The following is a 20,489-nucleotide window of genomic DNA, read 5'->3' on the forward strand; positions in this document are numbered from 1 at the left end:
TTTAACTGGATGAGGCCATCCTTCATAGAGAACACTGCCTCTGTATTTAAGATTAGAATACAAGGAGATGAAGCTTTTTAATTAGACAGCATTACATTTTTCTGTGTTCAACTCTGTGAGATGGCTGTGTGCCTCGGGGAGAAGGGTGGGGTAAGGGCATCAGAAATTGAAGAAATGTGCGCTGTGCCTTTAGGTGTGACGGTGCCTGACTGGGCAGTCCTTTGTTTTTGTTCTTTTGAGGTTTTTACAGTTCACAGACCTGGGTCAGCATTAACTGCGTTGGAGGAGCCTTATTAGAGCTTAAAAAGCAACTCTGTGGCTCTCTCTGCTGTCTTGTGGCACCGGCTGTACGGAAGTGAGTTTTCTGGATCTGAGGAGCGAGGCTGATGGACGTGCCGTGTAGCTCAGCTTTATGACGCTCACTGTATGTCACACCGTTTTTGTGTGGCGTGTTTTCATTTTGTTTTTGTTATTTTTGGTACTGGGACATGAATGCAGGGCATGCTTAGCATGCACTCTGCCACTGAACTGTGTTCTTAACCCATGTTTCATCTTTAGTAAGAAAAACGTGCATGCTTGTAAGATGACTCATAGAAAATGTTCCATAAAAGAGTGGAGTCTAGCCAGGCATTGGTGGCGCACACCCCTAATCCCAGTACTTGGGAGACAGAGGCAGGTGGATTTTCTGAGTTTGAGGCCAGCCTGGTCTACAGAGTGAGTTCCAGGATAGCCAGGGCTACATAGAGAAACCCTGTCTCAAAAAAACAGAAAAACAAACAAACAAACAAAACCACCAAAAATAAGAAAACAGAGTGGAGTCCAGTGAGATAAAGTTTAGCACATTTGACTGAGTAATTGAAATGCATTCATTGTTGGCCTGTAGCTTCTTAGGGCCCTGGCTCAGTCCCTGCTGCCACTGAGAACACAAAGAAAATAGAAAATGATTTAGTCTTATCTTTATTGTAAAGAAATATAGTCTTATTGATCAAAAAGTAACTGGTATGAGGCTCACTGTGTTAGCACAGCACATGCTTATACACCTAACCCTCTGCACGCTGAGGCCGGGGACCAGCCTGGGCTAGGAGTATACCCTAGCCAAAAGGCCCAACCAAACAAAAGTCCAGCAAGGTAGACTGGAACTTCCTCGGTGCAGAATAACTGTCCTGATCTCACCCTGCTTTTTAAAATCTCTGCAGTGAAGAAATTGTGTCTCTGTGAGGTCAGGGGCCTCTGCTGAGTGAGGCTCGCTCTTGGGAATATCTTGTCTTAGTTTATTTTCATTTTCCCTTAGGTATTTAACTAGTTTTTGTCCCCTTTAGAATGAATATCTCCCCTTTTAGTTGAGGGTTGCATGAGTTATATAATCATCTGCATAGTGGCTTTATTTTATTTTTAACTAGTAATGAATCAGTTTATTGCTTTTGAGTCAAGGTCTTGCTATGTAGCTCTAGACAGTCAGGGACTTACTCTGTAGAGTAGACTGGAAGGGATCTGTCTGCCTTGAGGGCTGGGATTAAAGGCATGTACCATCATGCCTTATTTATTGTGTGTGCACGTGTGTGCGAGTGTGTGCGTGTGTCACAGTTGACAACTTTGGGGCTGATTGTCACCATGGGCTTCACCAAGCTCAGGTCATCAGGGTTGTGCAGTTTAAGTACATATATATCATGTATGCCTTAATATTTTAGGTCTTAAGCCATAATTTGTTGTAAATCCACACACATTTGTGACTCAGAGGTTAGGAGAGCTAAGGGAGCGCCCAGACACACTGGGAACACTTCCACGCTTTCGTCCCGTCCCTTCCAGTCTTCAGTATCTAGGCGTCATCACCTTTGAGAGGAGCAGGGGATGCATGGAGAAAAGGAAGAGAGAAATGAAAAGCCAAACTTGGATCCTAATCTGTCTAGCACTGCTGTTTGAACATTACAATCTCATTTAATTAAATCTCTCCCTTTTAAAAAAAGATTTTATTCATTTTATTTGCATGAGTAGCTGTCTTCAGACACACCAGAAGAGGGCATCAAATCCCATGATAGGTGATAGTGAGCCACCATGTGGTTGCTGGGGATTGAGCTCAGGACCTCTGGAAGAGCAGTCTGTGCTCTTAACTGTTGAGCCATCACTCTAGTCCTTATCTGAATCTCATATTCAAACATTTTAACCCAAGTAATTGCTAGCCTTAAGCTTCCATGTCATTTGGATACAGAGGAAGAGCTGTGTCTTGTTTTCTCATTGTTGGGTGTATGATTCGGGTTTGCCGTGAAAGTGGGCCACTGGACATTCAGGAGCACAGTGGAGGTAAACATGTGCTATTTCTGAAACCAGGACATTCCTTTAGGGACTCCACACTGAATATTTCACGGTGCTACTCTGTTTTAGGGATAGAGTTTCAGGAGTGCCTTTTCCATTGGGTTCACACATTGAATCCATTCTAAGCAGCCTGCCAGTGATAGGCTGGAGCTGTAACCACAGGAGTTGGCCTGTCCCAGCCTTTCCTAAGGAATGGTGGGAACGGTTTGGTTCCAAGGGTGCTCTACCTACAATTTTATCAGATGGCTTAACTACTGTGCTACCAAAGCCTTGAGTCTAAGCAGGCAATTGTGTAGCAAGGAGGCATCATCCTCCCCTATGAATTTCCACACTCTAGCAACCACCTTGCTGTCTTAGAATATTGGATGTGTGTATGTATTTTCATGTGATAAAACGCTCTGCACATCATGGTTCTTGCCTTCTCCCTGTCCTGCTGAAATTCCAAACAGACACCTGGAGGAGATGCTCTGTCTAGGAGGCTGGACAACAGAGATATCACCAAAGGAGGAAACCAGCCCCTTTTCTGTCTAAAACAACCCTATTTATTGGCTTCTTCTCACCATTCTTTGGGGTGTTACTCCATTGTGAACACAGGAAGCCTAGGCTATTTTACTTCCTACTGACCAAAATGTACCCACACCATATGTTTTCTATCAGGATTGCATATTTTTGCAGGGTCGGATTATTCGTTGCATTTTACTGTGGAAAGTTGTCAGCTATCTCCCCTTTGAAAACTCGAATCCAGAGGCTGAGGATAAAGTTTAGTGATAGAGCGCTGGCCCACAAGGCACCAGGTTCTTCGTTTGTTCCCCAGCAAGTTAAGACACACTTAAGAAGATTCTATTAGGTCCAGCTTACTGGACCAGTCTTACCCGTGATCTATCTAATCGATTTAAATCTCATGTCCACTATTAGCTCTCTGGTTAGCTCTCTGGTGCTCTGTGTATATGATTTAACTATTCTTGCCAGTGATAGGCTATAGCTGTGACCACAGGTATTGACCTATCTCAGCCTATCTCAGTATGGGATCTTCTAAGAAGTAGAACCATCACTCACCCAGTCAACATTGGTCTCTTTCCATATGATATATATCTCATAAGAATATTTCAGCACTTAGGAGCATATTCTGCAGAAAACCTGACTTGGGTTCTCAGCACCCATACCAGGCTGCTCACAAGTACATGTAACGCCTGCTCTAGCCTCTCACTAGGTATCTGTGCTCATATCCACCCCCAATATAATTGCTATACATTATATAAGTGTATAAAACCCGGAATATAGAAAACTAAAATGAATAATACAAGTTACAAAATAAAATACTAAAAACTTTAAAAAAGCAAAGAATGTCCAAGTATCTTATGCCACAGCATGCACCAACTGTTGGAGTCACAGGATGTTTGAGGAACACCAGTTGATCTTCCCTATCAGTTATCTGGGTAACTGACTGTCTGCTGTGGGTCTTCTCTTTGTGCTTAGGGACATGTGCGACCTCAGACCTGATTGCCTTTGGTAAAAGATGCTGTGTCTGTCTGAAAGAATAGAGGGACTAGTCCCTGCTAATGTGATTTCACTCTGTCTTACTGTGTAGGTTTTGGAAGTCAGATCTGTCTGTGTTATATTGATAATCCTGTCACATATAAATTACTGTTTTTAAGTAAATAAAGAGAAATCAAATGTTAGAAGTGGGGCCTTATCAGTTGAAGAAAAGTACTGTTTTTCTTCCTCGTTTCCTTATTATAACTGTACCATAATTAACCATCAGGGCAAAAAGACAAGCCACAAAGGCCTCTCAGCAGTTGCCAATTACTTATTAGTGACTATCTATCAGGCAGAGTTCTCATTGCAAAGCTGTTCAAGCTCATTTGATGAAGTGCTGCAGAATCTGATTTGTAATCTGAAGGAGATGACTGGAGGGTAAATTCTTAGGCTCAAAATGACCACTTGTCTTGGGGACAGTCCTGTATAGACTGCTAACATGGCCACTTGTCCTGGGAATGGTCCTGTCTAGTTAGGCTGCTAACCCAGTTCATCAACCCCGGTTGGTTAATACTTTTCTGTTTCTGCTTCTAGCCCGAGCCTCCGACGACAAACAAATGGCAGCTGGACAACTGGTTGACCAAAGTCAACCAACCCTCAGTGCCCCTGGATGGCCGGGGGAGCACAGAGTCTCCACAATGGCGCCAGGAAAGTAAGGGTGTCGCTGAGGGCAGCAGTGACCAGCAGCATCCTGATTCCAAAGACCCTCTCCCAAAGAGCTCCAGCAAGACTCTCCGGGGTCCCTCTGAGGGGCCCCAGCCTGGGAAGAGGGGCTGTCCGAAATCCCCCGCTCAACAGGAACCCCCACCTCGGCAAACCGTGGGCAGCAAACAACCCAGGAAACCCGCCAAGGGCTCCGGCCAGGCAGAGCCCCAGGCCAGCTCGCAGGCAGAGAGTGAAGTAGGACCCCTTCCCTACGGCTCAAAGGAGCAGACTTCCAAAGACAGACCCAAGGTGAAGACGAAAGGCAGGCCGCGTGCCGTGGGCAGTCGGGAGCCTAAGCCAGAGGTCCCTGCGCCCACGCCTCAGGCAGCCGTGCCCAGACCGAAGCCGCCTGTGCCCACCCCCAGTGAGAAGAGGAAGCACAAGAGCTCCACGGCCCCCTCCAAGGCGCCCTCAGCCCCCCAGCCTCCGAAGGACAGTGCTGGGGACAGGAACCCAGAACACTCTGCTCTTGTCTCCTTGACTCAGAGCCAGGGTCCATCCCACAGCAGCAGGGGCAGCAGTGGCAGCGTCAGGACTAGTGGCTGCCGACAGGCTGTGATTGCCCAAGGGGACGGCTGTAAAGACAAGCTCCTGTTGCCTTTGAGAGACACCAAATTGCTCTCGCCGCTCAGGGACTCCCCACCACCGACAAGCTTGGTGGTGAAGATAACCCTAGACCTCCTCACGAGGATTCCCCAGCCTCTGGGGAAGGGGAGCCGCCCCAGGAAAGCAGAAGACAAGCAGCTGTCAGCAGGGAAGAAGCAGGACTCGGAGACCAAGAGCTGTGACAGCTCCAGCAGAGTGACCAAGAAGAGAAAGGTGGGTGCAGAGACAGGTGGTGGCATGGTCTTTGAGTTGTGGAAGCTTGCTCGGCTGAGCTGCCTCTCCAGGGCTCCTCTTGGCCTGCATCCGCTTCCCGTCCTGCGGGCTGTCACTCGGTCAGGGTATCTTGAGTCACTGAAGGCATCCTCTTTCTGCACACCCCACAGCGAGGCGCAGCATTTTTATGTTTTATGCAGATATGGTTTACTCCCTGGGTGCTGTATTTTATCCTGGAGGTTCCACAAAGCGGCGCGATAGTGTTCTGAGTCGTCTGAAGAACTGTGCACTCATGACCACGTGCTTTGTCCCTAGAACTAGCTAAGGCCTCTGGGGAGAGGTAGCGAAGTGAGCTGGTGGGGCAAGCTCGGCATGCTGAGTGGCCGTCACGATGTGTTTTCAAGGCAAACCTTCATGATGCGGCTTTCTATTAGGCATGATGCCAGTTTGGACAGTGTCGTCTTCCTTTATTCAAAGGGGTTGAGCTCTGGATTCCTGGATTTTTTTTTTCTTTTTCTCCTTTGTGATGAGGAAAGACTCCCGAGGGTACTACTACTACCTGCCCAGATCTTTTCACAGAGCACAAGGGCCATCTCTGCTTTGCTGACCAGGAGAGGATTTAGCACTCTTGAGTATAAGAAAGATATCTTACGAGGAAGATCATGTTGAAGCCCAGATAGTTTATCCACCTGGTTAAAGATATAGTGGCTCTAGCAAACCGAAAAGGGAGATTTCCCCCAGAACCTGGTTGCTGGAGACTTGAATATCTGTGACCCTATCTACTGTGCCCAGGTGCTTACTGAAGAAGGGGCTGTCTGAGCTGAGAGAGGACAGGTTTCCGTGTCAGGACTCTAGCTGGGGGACTAGGGGTGAGACAGTATATGTCTATGGAGCTCTGTTCTGGATCGTGCCACGTAGACCAGGCTGACCCCAAACTCACAGAGATCATCTGCCTCTGCCTCCTAGTTAAAGGCCTGCACCACCATGCTAGAAAGATTTTTTTTTAAAGCTTTTAGAATGAGATGGAATAGTGTGTGTGTCTGTCCGTCCATCCGCCTGCCTTTCTGTCTGAGACAAAACTTTATCGGAACTTGTGGTGGACATGCTTAGGGAAAAGTGTCCCTGCAGCTACTGCCTGAGCGGGACCCCTACTCGTGCTGGCCAGCAGCCAGTCTCCTGTCACCCCCATCTGAGCTGCCTTGGCTTATTTTATGTTGTCTCTGGCACTAATCCTCTGCTTTTCTGCCTCCCACTGGAGTGGAAGGAAATACAGTGTGCAGTGTGCTTCCTTGTTGGTTAGAGAGTCGTCAGCCTTCACGGGAAGGGGGACGTGGGGGGCGTCTAGGCTAGCTCCTCCGCATTCTGAGATCAGAGCCTGTCCTCTGGAAGCTGAGCCTCTAAGGCATGGCTCAAGGGAAGCATTCTGTTCAGAGCTTGGGGAAGTTTCCTCATCTCCACCGTGCACGTGAGTTCTGCAAAGTGTCTGGTCCAAGAGAAACTGAGGATAAGTGCCAACTGTGGTGCCTGTTAGCCAAGCAGACTGTGCCCTGGCCTCATGTGCTCTGTGCACTGCAGCAGGTACCTGTCAGGGTCTACCCGGCTCCTCTCAGCTCTCCTCGCCCCACCCCATCCCAATCTTCTCCAGTTTGTGGGCTTCCCTACCCCAGCTTCTGATTCCGATAGAACCTGCCATTTGGGCCATGTGCTCCAATAGATCTTGGTCCCCTCTCCTTTTTTCTCCCCCCCCCCCCCCCCCGCCCCCGTCCCCGTCCCCTCCATGGCTGATTCAGTCTGCTGACCATGTTAAGTTCGCTACTTCCTCTCCCTACTCTGGACCCTTCCTGATGCCTCTGGCTGTACTCTCCCTCATATGTCTACAACAGGAAGCTTCCCTTCAACCACACCTTGGAGTGGCCATGTCCTCATTCTAGACACAAAGCTCTAGCAAACAGCCAAGAGATCCAGCTTGGTAGTCAGCCTTTCCGTGGTGAAGATGGGACCCATTGGTTTAAATCCTGGCTGTATTAAAGTCCTGGCAAGCCTGATCACTTTACAGTCACCTAGGGACAGCGGGAGGAGGACTCTGGCATTTTTTAAATTCCTAGGCAGTCCTAATTCCGTGGGGCTGGAAGCAGTGAAGCGCAGCCTTCCCAGGTCCCTGCTCAGGCCGAGCTGGTGCTTGGGTAGAGGAGCTGTGGAGGTGTGCTGTGAGTGTGGTTAGCATCGGTTAGGCATTCATTGCTTCAGGTGTGGCATTAGTTAGCTGCTTGACTGAGACGCTTCCAGAGAGCTATGGATCCAAAGCTAGTTGTTGTATATTTACCCCTCAGCAGAGTCATGTGTTCTCTGATGCGGTAGGCCTTGCGTATGTTACCCGTTTTGTGCGTCAATGCCATGACGGCCATTCAGGCCTCCCTGGCTCCTCCGGTGGGGTCACCTGGTTTGCAAACCTGGGAACCTGGCTCTAGGCCAGAGGTTTACCAACTTTTTTTTGTTTGTTTGTTTGTTTGCTTTGTTTTTAAGATTTATTTATATGAGTATACTGTAGCTGTTTCCAGACACACCAGAAGACTGTATCAGATCCCTTTACAGGTGGTTATGAGTCACTACGTGGTTAATGGGAATTGAACTCAGGACCTTTGGAAGAGTAGCCAGTGCTCTTAACCATCTCTCTAGCCCCTGACTTGTTTTTTAACATGGGAATATTTCTCCCCAATGCCTTCATCTTCAGCGTGAAAGCTAGAAAACGCCTTTTCAAGATGTATTTAGAGACATTTAAGAGTTTTCCAAAACGTTCACGTGAGTGCAGTTTATTCAAAGCCCCCCACCCCCACCCCCAGCTTCTCACTGTCCTACTATGAAGTTTAACAAAAGTTCTCAAAGGATTCAAGTCTTTGAAGGCATTTTAGCCTTAAATACTCAAGAGAATATCAGAGATTACACAGTAGGGTGGGGATGGAGTTCAGTGTCTGAGCACCTCTCTAGCATTATTAAGGCTCTGGATGCAATCCTCAGCCATGCAAAACCAAAAGCCAGCCAGCAAGAGAGAGCCGATGGTGCAGACAGCTGTGATGAAGAGGGGACTGGGTTAGGAACAGTTGATGAGGCACAGTGGAGAAACTGAGGTAAATACACAAGCCGAGCAGTGCTTCTTTAAACTGCTGTGTACAAGTGCCAGCATCCACTCCCTTTTCTTAAGATTATGACTCTTTAGGGACACAGTCGGAGACTTCAGCTCTGTGTGTGCGCGCTTTTGTAAATGATCCATTCCAGCCATTTGACTGAAGATTGCCCCCTTCAAATAAGTGGCTATCTTTTGATATTATTGTGTTGGTGTCACCAGTGTAGCCCAGGCTAGCCTGAGAGCCAAGATCCTTCTGTCTCAGCTTCCCAAGTGCTGGGATTATAGTCATGTGCACAGATAAGTAGACAGTCTTCCTTATTTCAATAAATAACGGGATGAAGAGTTCACTGAAGTCTTCCTCTCTAACAGAATTGGTTTATTAATCAAGAAACCGTCATGTTTGGTGGGGGAATCAGTGTATTTATATACTCCTTCATTTATGTAGACAGAGGAAGGGAAGTCATTGTATGACAGGAAGAGGCGTGTTTTTTTATTATTATTATTATTAGATTATTTTACTTATTTACATTCCAAAAGTTGCCCCCCTTCCCTGAGTTCTTCATATCTCTCCTCGCTCCCCACAAAGGTGTGTTTCTTATGCTTGTCATGGTTAGTTCTGCCTTTGACCCATCCAGTTAACTAACGCCTTCTAGGTTTCTTTTCAGCTTGGTTGTTTATTGACTGGGGAGCATGGCAGGTGTGTGTGGTAGTGGAGGCTGCCTTAAGTCCGCCAGTTCCTGTGTGTCTGCCTCAACTGCCAAGGAGTAAAGCCGATCCACTTTCCTGTCCTGTGGGGCTTTCTTCCTGTCCTCTCAGGCAGTCTTCTGGTGGAGGTGTGAAGCGTGATCTTGGGCTGAGAGGTCATATCTTTTCTTCTTACTGAACCTCCTTCAGAGAGTTGCCCTGATCTTCCCATTCCCCCCCAGCTTCACACGCAGGCAAGCTACGTTGCTTCCTGTGTGAGCAGAGCCGTAGCAGTCCCTCCAAGCCACCGCCCTTTGCTGAGACCCAGAAAGGCTCAGGAATCTTATGGCTGTTCAGTAGTGGGGTGTGTGTGTGTGTGCATTCCTCCCAGTCTTGTGGTTTGTCCTGTCTCTCGTGTCTCTATAGACACGTGTCTCTGGGGAAGACTCTTGAGAGGCACAAAGGCAGAGCTCTCAGATCTGTATACTGACCCTGGCGATTACACTCACCAGGGCGGTTACAACACTCTTCCTGGCTCCATGCCTCCATTGCCCAATGTGGCCACCCTGGTGCCCATGCACTCCCGTTCTCCAGGATCTCAGGTTCTTCCTCACACCCTCTCGTCTCCACCACTATAGCCAAGCTCCCAGGATCTTTCCCACCAGTCAGAACCTGTGGACCCTAAGTGAAACGCTACCTTTCGCTTTCCTTTGAACTACAGGCCACCCTCATGATGAGCAAGGTAGGCACCAGGCCACCGCCTACCCTCATGGTGGGCCCCGCACCCGCATGGCCCCATCTCTTCCTTTTATGGCCTTGCTCTTTTGCTCTGTTCTTGTAGGTGGCGCAGCACTTGGCATGTCACCCAACAGGCTGAGAAAAGCCAGCAGTTCACTGAGACTTGCTGGCAGCCGTTGGTCTTTCCTGGGTGGTTGGATGGGGATGCAGGCACCACTGGAAACTCACATTCCTTAAAGTGGGTTGACTGGCAGAGAGATTTGCTTTTTCCCCTCTTAAAGAACATTGCAGTCACCTAACTTTTGTGTGGCTTCCAGACCTAGAAAAAGCTAAAGACCCCATGCCTCCTATAAATGTGGCAGGCCTTACTCATGGGGTTCAAGTTCAATTACTGACCCCCACTACCGTGCACCCCCACTTTGGCCCTCTCTTTAGTCTAGCCTCTCAGGGTTCCTGTGCAGCCCCGCCCCAGGAGTGACTGCCACACAGCTTGGCTGCTGTTCTTAGTTTCTGTACCACTTGGAGATTCCACTGCTGCTCTGGGGAAGCCTGGGCCTTTCCACATAGACAACATGGGGGGGGGGCACGGTGCACAGGGGGCCCACACTGGAGCCTTTTGCTTACTTAGTTTAATGCCATCCTTTCCGTTAGGCGTTATGTACCATGCTTCTGTGTTCTGAAGTGCCCATAGAAAGCTAATGATTTAGGAGAGAGGTAAATGTTAGCATTTCCAGACGCTGGCCTCGAAGCTGATGTCTCCTGTGTGCTGGCTCCCCTTGTGCTTGTGATTGGCAGAGACTCCAGCAGCAGTCAGACAAAGATGGACTCTTGTTTCCCCTCTGGACTTGGGTGTCTGCACAGTTTGTCTTTGGCCTTCCCTGTTTTCCGTGACCTGCCTGGAAAATACCTTCCACTTAGATATATGCTTTATCGTTTCATGTGTAAATTAATCTCAGTGGCATACTCGAGCAAATTCTTATTTTCTCCAGCTGTGGACTTCCCACTTTGATGAAATGCTTGTCGGGGCGTCTGTGTGGCCTTCAGGTGGCACAAGAAGGTGCTAAACAGATAAGAGATTTACTGTCCCTGTGGCAGAGTTCTGTTTTAGCCTTTCATTAGACAAGAGATGTGTGGGCGTTACCGTTGTTCTGAGCAGAGAGCCAGGCATGTCGTAATGACACCACAGTCCTGCGCTCACCAGTACCTCTCACATCCAGATTTTTCTGTTAGGGACTGCTGCTGGCTCATGCTCACTGTGGAATGGAACTTGGGGCATTTTAGTTGTGGCTTTAGGCCTTTTTTACCTCACACACTAGATTTTGCTATTAGATTTATCACTGTACATTTTCTGTGTCTTCCATTAATAATGGTTACAGTTTCATCTAATCTGTGTGTATGTGTAGCCAGACTCAGACAAACCTCACATGTTTCATCTTATGAAAAACCCAGAGTTTAAAATGCAAGACAAGCTGGGTGTGGTGGCACACACCTTTAAATCAGCTCCTGGGAGGCAGAGGCCGGCGGATTTCTGTGAGTTTGAGACTAGCTTGGTCTACACAGCGAGTTCCAGGACAGCCTTTGTGTGTGTGTGTGTGTGTGTGTGTGTGTGTGTGTGTGTGTGTGTGTTATGTATAAGATAAAGTAGGAGAGGGATTATATGCACACACACATACATAGGTGACAATGTAGGAGAAGGGGTATATTGGTATCATCTATATTATACATATATGAATGACATAGGACTATATACATATACATATAGCAGTGACAGTAGGAGAGGGATACTATGGAAGAAAAGAGGAGGAACCAGCAAGCGTCAAGGGTGGCCAAGAGAAGGTAATGACCAAAGTATATTATGTGCAAGCTGACAGTGCCGTTAGAAGCCCGTAACTGTGTAAGGGTGCTCTCTCCACCTGTTTCACACGCAGTCCATACACCTGAGGGCGCACCTCTAGTGGTCATTTAGGTCCAGTTGCTGTGTCTGCACTTCCCTCTCCCTTTGTCTGTGTGATGGTTCTAACATGTCTGTGTCTATCACCTGCAATAACAGGGTGACCCAGAAAAAGAGCACAGTAACAAGAGACACAAACTGGATAAGTCGCAGACTGCGTCATCTTCATCTTCCCATACAGAATCTTCCAGAACAAAGTGAGTATCCAGGCGGGAACAGCCTGCGACAGTAGCGGGCTCCATTTGCACTAGAAACAGAGTGTGGTGCTTACTCTCGGCCATGGGTGTGCTCATTTCTTTGGTGGCAAACTGAGATTTATCAAAAACATTTTCACAGAGCATTTCCTAAACACCTAGAATTACTGTTTATGTACATAAAATCAGGGTTGGGGATAACTCCAGGCCTTGCACATGCTAAGCAAGGTACCCTGCATCCAGCTGCCTCTTACCTTCAATTCTTTTTTTTTTTTTTCATAGAAGAAAATAAGAATCAGTTGTATAGGTTAGTGGCAGAGCACTTTAGGATGTAGCGATCCTAGCTTTAATCCCTAGTTATTTAGATGGACAGACATACAGACATAGAAGAAAAGCACTATCAGCCATTTTCTTCTTCTCTTCCTCCTCTTCCTCCTTCTCCCCTTCCTCTGCCTCCTCCTCCTCTGCCTCTTCGTCCTCCTTCTACTTTATTTTATTATATTTTATTTATAGGCGTATAAGAAAGACGGGCAAAATTGATTCAAAGCCCTGGGGTAGCTACTGGGTTTTGCTTGGACTCAGGACAGCTCAGGTTCGATGCTCTGTCTTTAGAGGGACAGAGGTATGCCCAAAGAGATCAGTAGTGTTGAGGTAGCATGGCTATAAAGAATACCTGTCATTCATGCTCTCTGGCTTATTCACAAAATCGCCTCACAAGAGACTCGGCAAAACACAAGTATATCCCAAGTACTTTTTTTTTGTGGGGGAGCCTGCTGTCAGTTATGTCACCCTGCCACGTGAGGGTGACAGTTGAGCTTACCTGTTTGTTGGGGTAAGGTACGGATAGGTGAGCAGGGAAAACCAGTGATAGAAAATGGTTAAAATCTTCCAGGTTGGTGCAAACCCTACAGTTTGGTACTATTCAACAGCTGGATTTAATAAAGCTTGAGAAAGTCCCTAAATCCATAATTACATGCTTCATGGCACTGCAGTCTTTTGTGCCGGTGACCACCTTGTCCATTATAAACATACTCAGATGTGATGTGTCTTCAGCTTCCATTGTTGTTTCACACCAGAGCGCCCAGGTCCTCCTCAGAGAACTCAAGAAAGGAAATGCTGCCTCCAGCATCGGCGTCCTCAGTCTCCTCTTCCTCATCCTCCCAGAAGCCAAGCAGACCTGCACAGAAGAGGCCAAGGCCAGACGAAGACACGTGTAGCCAGGAACCCCCCAGAAGTGCCAGCAGCACAAAGAGCAGCTCTACAGACCCTCCCGCTCCCAAGCACAGAAAAGTACAGGCCAGGGGCTCTGAACACAAGGTAAGCAAAGCCGCTAGTGGGTCTCTCACACATGCTGGCAACCTTGAGTTGTTTTTAACTACCACAAATGACGTGATAGCTACTCTTATAGAAAATATGGGGTGGCGTTCTTTGTTTTTTTCTCGAAGTGATCAGAGATGGAAAAATCACAGCAGCTTTCATAGTGAGTTTCTTTCAGATGTTGAGATGTTGGCTTAAGAGTTCAGTTCTTTGCCTCTTTAATCTCAGATACTTCAATTATCCATCTTAACAGGACAGAAATCAGCCACCCTGGCTTCCAGTTACACTGGTGCGTGCCGGGGGCAGAGAGACCACTCTGCTTGTGCGTTATTTGTTCTTCCTCACGTAGATGCCAGGCCACAGAGCCAGGTACAGCCATAGCTAGGGAAGTGGTGGCCAAGCTAAGCTAGCCTGTGGTTTTACTGTTACCCACCATGCACTCTCCTGGCTTTGGAAGGCTGGCGCTGCTAGGTCCGTGGCCTCTCGAGCTAACAGCACAATCTGTGGCTGTGTTTTATAGGGATCTTCTGGGGATGCTGCGAATGCTGCAAATCCTTTTCCAGTGCCTTCTTTGCCGAATGGTAACGCTAAACCAGGGAAGCCACAGGTGAAGTCTGACAGGTAAGCCCAGTGTCTACCCCACCCCCCACCTCCCCCTTTCCTTTTCACCTCTTCTCCTGCCCCAGGTAGTCATTCTTATTTGTATGACCCACACCTGCCTTTTCTTCCTTGTTTTGCAGACAACAAGCTGACTTTCACATGAAGGAGGCTAAAAAGCTGAAGTGCAAAGCAGAGACAATGGTCAGTCTCTGTTCCCATGCCCTTGATTAAACAGTGGTTTCCATTCTGCCCTCACCATACGTATGGGAATGGGGCAGCGGGTAGAGTAATGTCTGTGGGTGCTCTGGGATTCGGCAGCAGGGAGGAAGACTGGGGACCTGGGGACCTGGGATGGGGTAGACAGGAAGAGGGTGCCTGCTGTTAGCCACTTGTAAGCAGGATAATCAGATGTCTTATGACTGAGGTCTGAGGCGTTCTGTGTTCTTTGGCTCCTATAGTTCAGTCTGATCGTGTACAGGTTTGCAGACTGTATCTGAGTGGAACTTCATCAGTGGGATGTCGGTTTAATGTATGGGTACTTTTCTCAACCCACTGAATCAGTTCTTGAGATGTCCCACCCTGAGTGCTATGCAAGGCGAGGCAGCCTATTTGCATTCCAGAGTGATCTTGTGCACAGATCTGAAGGGATAGCTGGCCTCGGGAAGAGATTGTAAGGTGCAGGCACTATAAACATGTCCAAAAACAGTGGCTGTCTTCATCTGCCAGCCTCTGGGCTGCTTCTGAAAGGGCATGTTTTGCTGTTAAGTATGGGCATGGTAGGATTCCATTTTCCCTTAGTCTTATTTATTTGTTTGTTTGTTTGTTTGTATTTAGTTTTTATTACACTTATTTGGGGTTGGGGGTTGTGCCATACTCATAAGATGACTCTCAGGACTTGGGTCTCTCCTTCCTTCCACCATGTGGCTCCCAAGTGTCAGACCATGTCATCAGACTTGGTTGAAGCACTTTTACCTGCTGGGCCATCTCAGTCACCTTCTTCATCCTATTTAAAGATCCTGGAGGTTCCCCAGACAGATTGTCTCTGGTTCTTTGTGACAAGCTGCCCCCTTGTGGCCATGGGAATTTTGGCCTGTGCCTTTCTATCCCAGGTTGCAGGCCCCCTTGTTTGTCAGATAAAATGGTCTCTGGTCGCCTCCCATGCCTAGTGCTGTGAGGGGTCAAGGCACTGAACCTGCTCTGTGCCCTGGCTGTGTGTGCTCAGTCTGCACCAAGCAGGGTTGTGAGCTCAGCCACCTCTTTCACACTTCCCAAGATGCTGTGGGCTCATTGTGACTGTTTCAGGTTGGGTTAGGGGAGAGGGGGACCTATTTTGCACTGTAGGCAGAGAGCAAAATCTTACCTCACTTAGACACTGTTAGCATTTGCAGTTAATACTGCAGAGAGCTTCGGGTTGCATCCCCTTCCTCTCTGGTGAGCCAGGACCCTCTGCTTTATACCTGTTATACCTGTTGCATCTAATTGTAATGACTATTCTCGGGACCTGCCAGTTCTGGAAGTGACCTGTTTGTGGTCTCCCTCCTCTGCTTCTCATGAAAGATCTTAGCCCAGGTTGGCCTCAGACATGTGGCCATGCTCCTGCTCGGCCTCTGAGTTCTGGAGTCACTGAGTGCCACTGTGGCTCAGCTACCACAGAGCTGTCTACTTGGCGTTCCAGACAGTGAGGTGCACAGCTGGTCATGGGGATGTGTTTCTTCTTTACATTGTTCTCTCCTTGAGGAGGGAATTCTGTTCCCTCCTAGAACCGAGATAGCTGTCTAGCTGTCTCAGGAGACCCGTTAGCCTTAAGGAGGTAGGGATGGAGTAAGTTTATATGTCCCTTCATTTCTGTACTAAGGGCAGTATTCATTTTGGAAATTCCCCGAGAGAAATGGTTTTAAGTAAGTTTGAGAATCAGAGCCTTGGGTTTCCGTACAGGAGTTAAGAGCACTTGCTGCTCCTGCAGAGAACCTGGGCTCGGCTCCCCAACACTGCATGGCAGCTCACTTTGCCTGCAGCTCCGGGTCTAGAGGATCTTATGCACTCCTTTGGCCTTTGCAGGCCCAGCACATGTGTGGTGTCGATACATATGCAGGCAGAACACCACACACGTGAAAATAAAATAAAATAAAAGAGGATTGGTGCTCCACCATCAAAGCAAGCTATTTATCACCCACACAGCTGACCGAGGCATACAAATTTCACTCCTACTCTGCTACAGATTTTCTGAGCTTACTCTTTTAGGGAAAACCACTAAGTTTCTTCTAAAAACTGAAAAGCTTTGGGGCCTCTGAAATGCAGGTGTGCGTGCTTGTGTAAGTGCATGGATGTGCATGGAACACTCCACTTTGCTCCTCTACTGGGAAGAGGCACCAAAAGCAGCGGGAGGGAGGACTGTTTCCCTGCCCTGGAGCAGCAGCAGCACACAGAAGCCCAGAGCAGCTGCAGACGATCTCTGCCTTCCTGGTTTCCATGCGCATCCTTGCTGCTTTCATCCCTGTTGAACACAGTGAATTGAAGCATTAGCAAAACCTACAAGCCAGCCCCAGTTAGCCAGCTGCTCCCAGCGTGCGGTGCCTGTGCCACGTGCAGAGAAGCGGGCTGTGGGCCACATTTCCGCTTAATTGAATTGACTGTATGCCACTCAGCGAGAAGATCAAGTGACCAAATATGTGCTCAGGATTAGGCAGACCACCGGTGTCCGATTTCCACATTTCCTTGAAGGGGTTTTGAGAGTCTGTCCCTGTTGGCCAGGGCATGTTTTTGTACAAGGTGCCGAAAGAGATGAACAGTCTGTTGGGCTCCAAATCATTAAGTGACCAGTTACATATTTTATATAACCTCAACCTCCACAAAGAAACTCGTGTCTGTCCTGTTAATGTGCTGCCTCGTAGGCTGCAAGGGTGATTGGGCTGCAGCTGGTAGCAGCACTATACCCTGCTCGTGCTTGGCGGAGTTCTAAGCGTTGTGATTTTCTTTTCCCTGGTGGATTTTTGCTAGAAGACAATCTTGTAGGTCAGTGCTGACTGCCATGGCTGGTCATCTCATTCTATTCTTCCTCACCCGTCTTTCTAATCAGGTGAAGACGGTGGAGAAGTTACAGGGTTGAATGGGGTAAGGGACCGATGGCTGCCCACAGCCTCATGACGCCTGTGTTCCTCTCCCACAGGTAGACAAGGCTGGAAAAGCCTTCAAGTATTTGGAAGCCGTCCTCTCTTTTATCGAGTGTGGAATGGCCTCAGAGTCAGAAAGCTCAGCCAAGTCGGCGTACGCTGTGTACTCAGAAACCATAGACCTCATTAGGTAAGTGCTGAGGTATTCTGCCACCGGGCCAAACCTGTCGGTCTCCCCACCTGCGGCTAAAGAGGGGGAGCCCTACAAAGCTAAAGAGGGGGCCCTTTGCCCTTTCTTGCCTGAGGAGGCCCTGGGTGGTTGGTCCACAGGTTTTTCACAGTTAAAGTGTGTTGCATATGAGGGAGCACAGGATAACTGGATGCAACTGTGTCGTCTTTTTTTTTTTTTTTTTTTTAAATTAGGTATTTTCTACATCTCCAATGCTATTCCAAAAGTCTCCCATACCCTCCCCCCCCTACTCCTCTACCCACCCACTCTCACTTCTTGGCCCTGGTGTTCCCCTGTACTGAGGCATATAACTGTCAAGTGTCCTGAAGAGAACGCTGAGCCTCTCAGGGAGGGTGCTTTTCCCAGCTTAGGTTTCATAACGGGTGTCTTCTTTCTCCACTGTGTGCCCCAGGCCTTTCATTAAGGGCTTATGAGGACACCACACTTGAGAGAGCAGGCCTCAGGGCCAGGTCTTCTGGGCGGCATGTGGTTGCTCTTAACCCTTTCCCTGCTGGGTTGCATACCCCTTCATACCCTCTAGAAGACAGCAGCAGCACAGCCAGCATTACATGCGCTGCCCCCCCCTCCCCCGAGTTTAATGTTCAATGCACTGTTTTATCTCCCTGCAGGTATGTGATGTCACTAAAATGCTTCTCAGATAACACGATGCCAGCACAAGAGAAGATATTTGCTGTTTTATGGTACAGACTTTTTTCTATTTGTTGTACTAAAGCTTGTTTAGTGCTTTTGTATAAAAAAACACTAAAGTTTTGTTTCCTTTGACTAAAAAAATATTTTAAAAATATCTTCCTTTTTTTCCCTCTTATTTTGAGCCAAGTTCTCTCTACATAACTCTGGCTGTCCTGGAACTCATTATGTAGACCAGGCTGGCCTTGTAGAGGAACATAGAGACCGTCCTGCTTCTGTCTCTCAAGCACGCAGTGCTGTTATTAAAGGCACATGCCAGCACGCCCGGCTCTAACTTAATTTCCTTAAAGTGAAAATTATGGCAGGAGGGAACTTAGTCTGACTCATGGTCACTAGGAACTGGTACCTCCTGTCTTCCGATGGCCCAGGAGATGCTTCGGTCTTAGGGTTTAAGTGATATTCTTGCATTTGTTTTTCTGCCAACGTTTCCTTTGGGTGGTGGTGTACCTACAGTATAGTGAGATGCTTAAGGGGACTTGCTCAGCCAGAGGGGAGAACCCAGTATGCTCACAGGGGAGGACTGGGAGAGTATATCTGTCTGTCCACAAGGAGCTCTGCCTGTGAGGCCACCCAGACAGAACCTCTGGTTTCATTCACAGCTTGCGTTGCCAGTCCCTTTTGAACATGGCGATGTTTCGATGTAAGAAAGACACAGTGATGAAGTATTCTCGTACTCTCAGTGAACACTTCAAGAGTACTTCCAAAGTGGCCCAGGCACCTTCTCCATGCACGGCAAGGCAAGTGTTAAGTCTTGTTAAGTCAAGTCGCTCACGTCCGGCTTCTGTGGCGGTTTATGTGTGACTATGGATTTCCCAAGATCTGTGTTGTTCATCTTTTATGTGTGTTGGCCCCTTAAACTTTAAACCGTTAGCTACACCGTCCCTCTGAGAAACAGGTAAACTAAACTTAGGTTGATGAGGGTGACACAAGGTACCACGGGTCCCTCTGATCTGCAAGTGAGAGCTTCCCAAGATTCCCAGAGGGCTGCATAAAATTGGAGCCAAAATTATAAGCCCTCCCTAAACTGAGAAGAAGGGAACAGTAAGAGATTAACAACAGTGGCTGAGGAGGGGCTCTGGAGCAGAGCGCTTGCTGAGCCCATGTGGGTCTCTCACATCCTGAGCAACAGAATCCTTAGGCTGCTTTGAGATGAATGTTACAGTGTGCATTTCTTCGCAATCCTACCCAAGTGCAGTTTGCTTTGTCTGAGACGGAACCTCACTCTTGCCCAGACTGGCCTTGAACTTGTGCTTGTCTCAGCTCCCCACTAAGCACCGCACCTCAGGAAGTCCCATTTCTTCTGAGCTAGCCATACTTTCAGAGAGCATTAAATATAATATGGACCCATTTCTAGCAATCAAAAAGGAGAGGCTCCCTGTGGCTTCTTAAAAAAGAACTTCCTGATGAAGGACATCTAATGTAGGTGAATATGTCATCGGTCCTCGGATTTAGCTAGGGTGATTTCTTCACACCAACCCTCACAGCTGCCAGGATGCAGCGGTAATGACTCTCCCAGGCAGCTCCCTCTCTTGCCTTTGATTGTGAGGCAGTGCATATCCTGTCTTTCCATCTTCTGTCACGCGCTCATATGACTGAACTACTTTTTCTCCTTTGACCCACATGAAACACGTGAGCGTGCAGGACCCAGGCTATCAGCCAAGGGTCAGAGTAGAGTGAGAGGCCTCTGGCTCCTGATTCACAGCCACTGCCCAGTCTGCTGCTGGTCTGTTGAGTCTCTTGTTTACTGATCCAGTAGGAGTTTTTAGGAGCCAGGCTCTCTACCTTTGTAATGTGGTGACCCAGGGTAAGAAAGATGAATTCGTAGAAAGTGAGGTTTGAGAGGTGGCTCTGTGGTATATCCACAGGTCTGAGAGTCCGGTCTGAGCAGTTTACTGCTGACCGAGAGGAGGAAAGTGTAAACCACAAGTGGATACAGCTCAGTGATGCCTACTGACCATGTGTGAGGCCTCTCTCCGCCTCTCCTTGCTGCTGCCTTAACAGGAATTGGAGAGGGAGGGTGGTGGTTCCGGAAGATGAAGACTTAGCAAAGCCTCAGAACGTGCCAGGAACACAGATCAGTTGGTCTTCTGGCTGTGTCTTTGATCTTGTATGACTGACTTAGCAGCGATTATTGTTTTGGGAAGCACACTCTGAAATTCAGACTGCAGTTCTAGAGACTGTAGTCTGTGATCTGCTCATTTACGTGATTAACCAAGTCTCTCTCCATCCTTGCAGAAGCACAGGCGTTCCGTCCCCCCTCTCCCCAATGCCTTCTCCTGCCAGCTCCGTGGGGTCCCAATCAAGTGCTGGCAGCAGTATGGGGAGCGTCGGGGTGACGGCCACCGTCAGTACTCCAGTCTCCATCCAGAACATGACCTCCTCCTATGTCACCATCACATCCCATGTCCTTACGGCCTTTAGCCTTTGGGAACAGGCCGAGGCCCTCACAAGGAAGAACAAAGGT

At 48.2% G+C, this 20,489-nt stretch overlaps 1 protein-coding gene across 3 annotated transcripts in view; it reads left to right on the top strand.

Annotated features, from left to right (window-relative positions):
- The window catches only part of Aff1 (AF4/FMR2 family, member 1), a 162,961-nt gene that overhangs the window by 136,728 nt on the left and 5,744 nt on the right, over positions 1-20,489 (top strand). For all 3 annotated transcript variants that reach the window (XM_006534801.4, NM_133919.4, NM_001080798.2), the window contains 9 exons: positions 4,381-5,370; positions 11,967-12,064; positions 13,138-13,378; positions 13,899-13,999; positions 14,119-14,179; positions 17,145-17,278; positions 17,947-18,018; positions 18,625-18,762; positions 20,261-20,487. In XM_006534801.4, coding sequence (XP_006534864.1) covers positions 4,381-5,370; positions 11,967-12,064; positions 13,138-13,378; positions 13,899-13,999; positions 14,119-14,179; positions 17,145-17,278; positions 17,947-18,018; positions 18,625-18,762; positions 20,261-20,487 — 2,062 coding nt within the window. The remainder of the gene's footprint in view (positions 1-4,380; positions 5,371-11,966; positions 12,065-13,137; positions 13,379-13,898; positions 14,000-14,118; positions 14,180-17,144; positions 17,279-17,946; positions 18,019-18,624; positions 18,763-20,260; positions 20,488-20,489) is intronic.

Source organism: Mus musculus, chromosome 5 (assembly GCF_000001635.26).
Source record: "Mus musculus strain C57BL/6J chromosome 5, GRCm38.p6 C57BL/6J".
Lineage (NCBI taxonomy): Eukaryota > Metazoa > Chordata > Mammalia > Rodentia > Muridae > Mus > Mus musculus.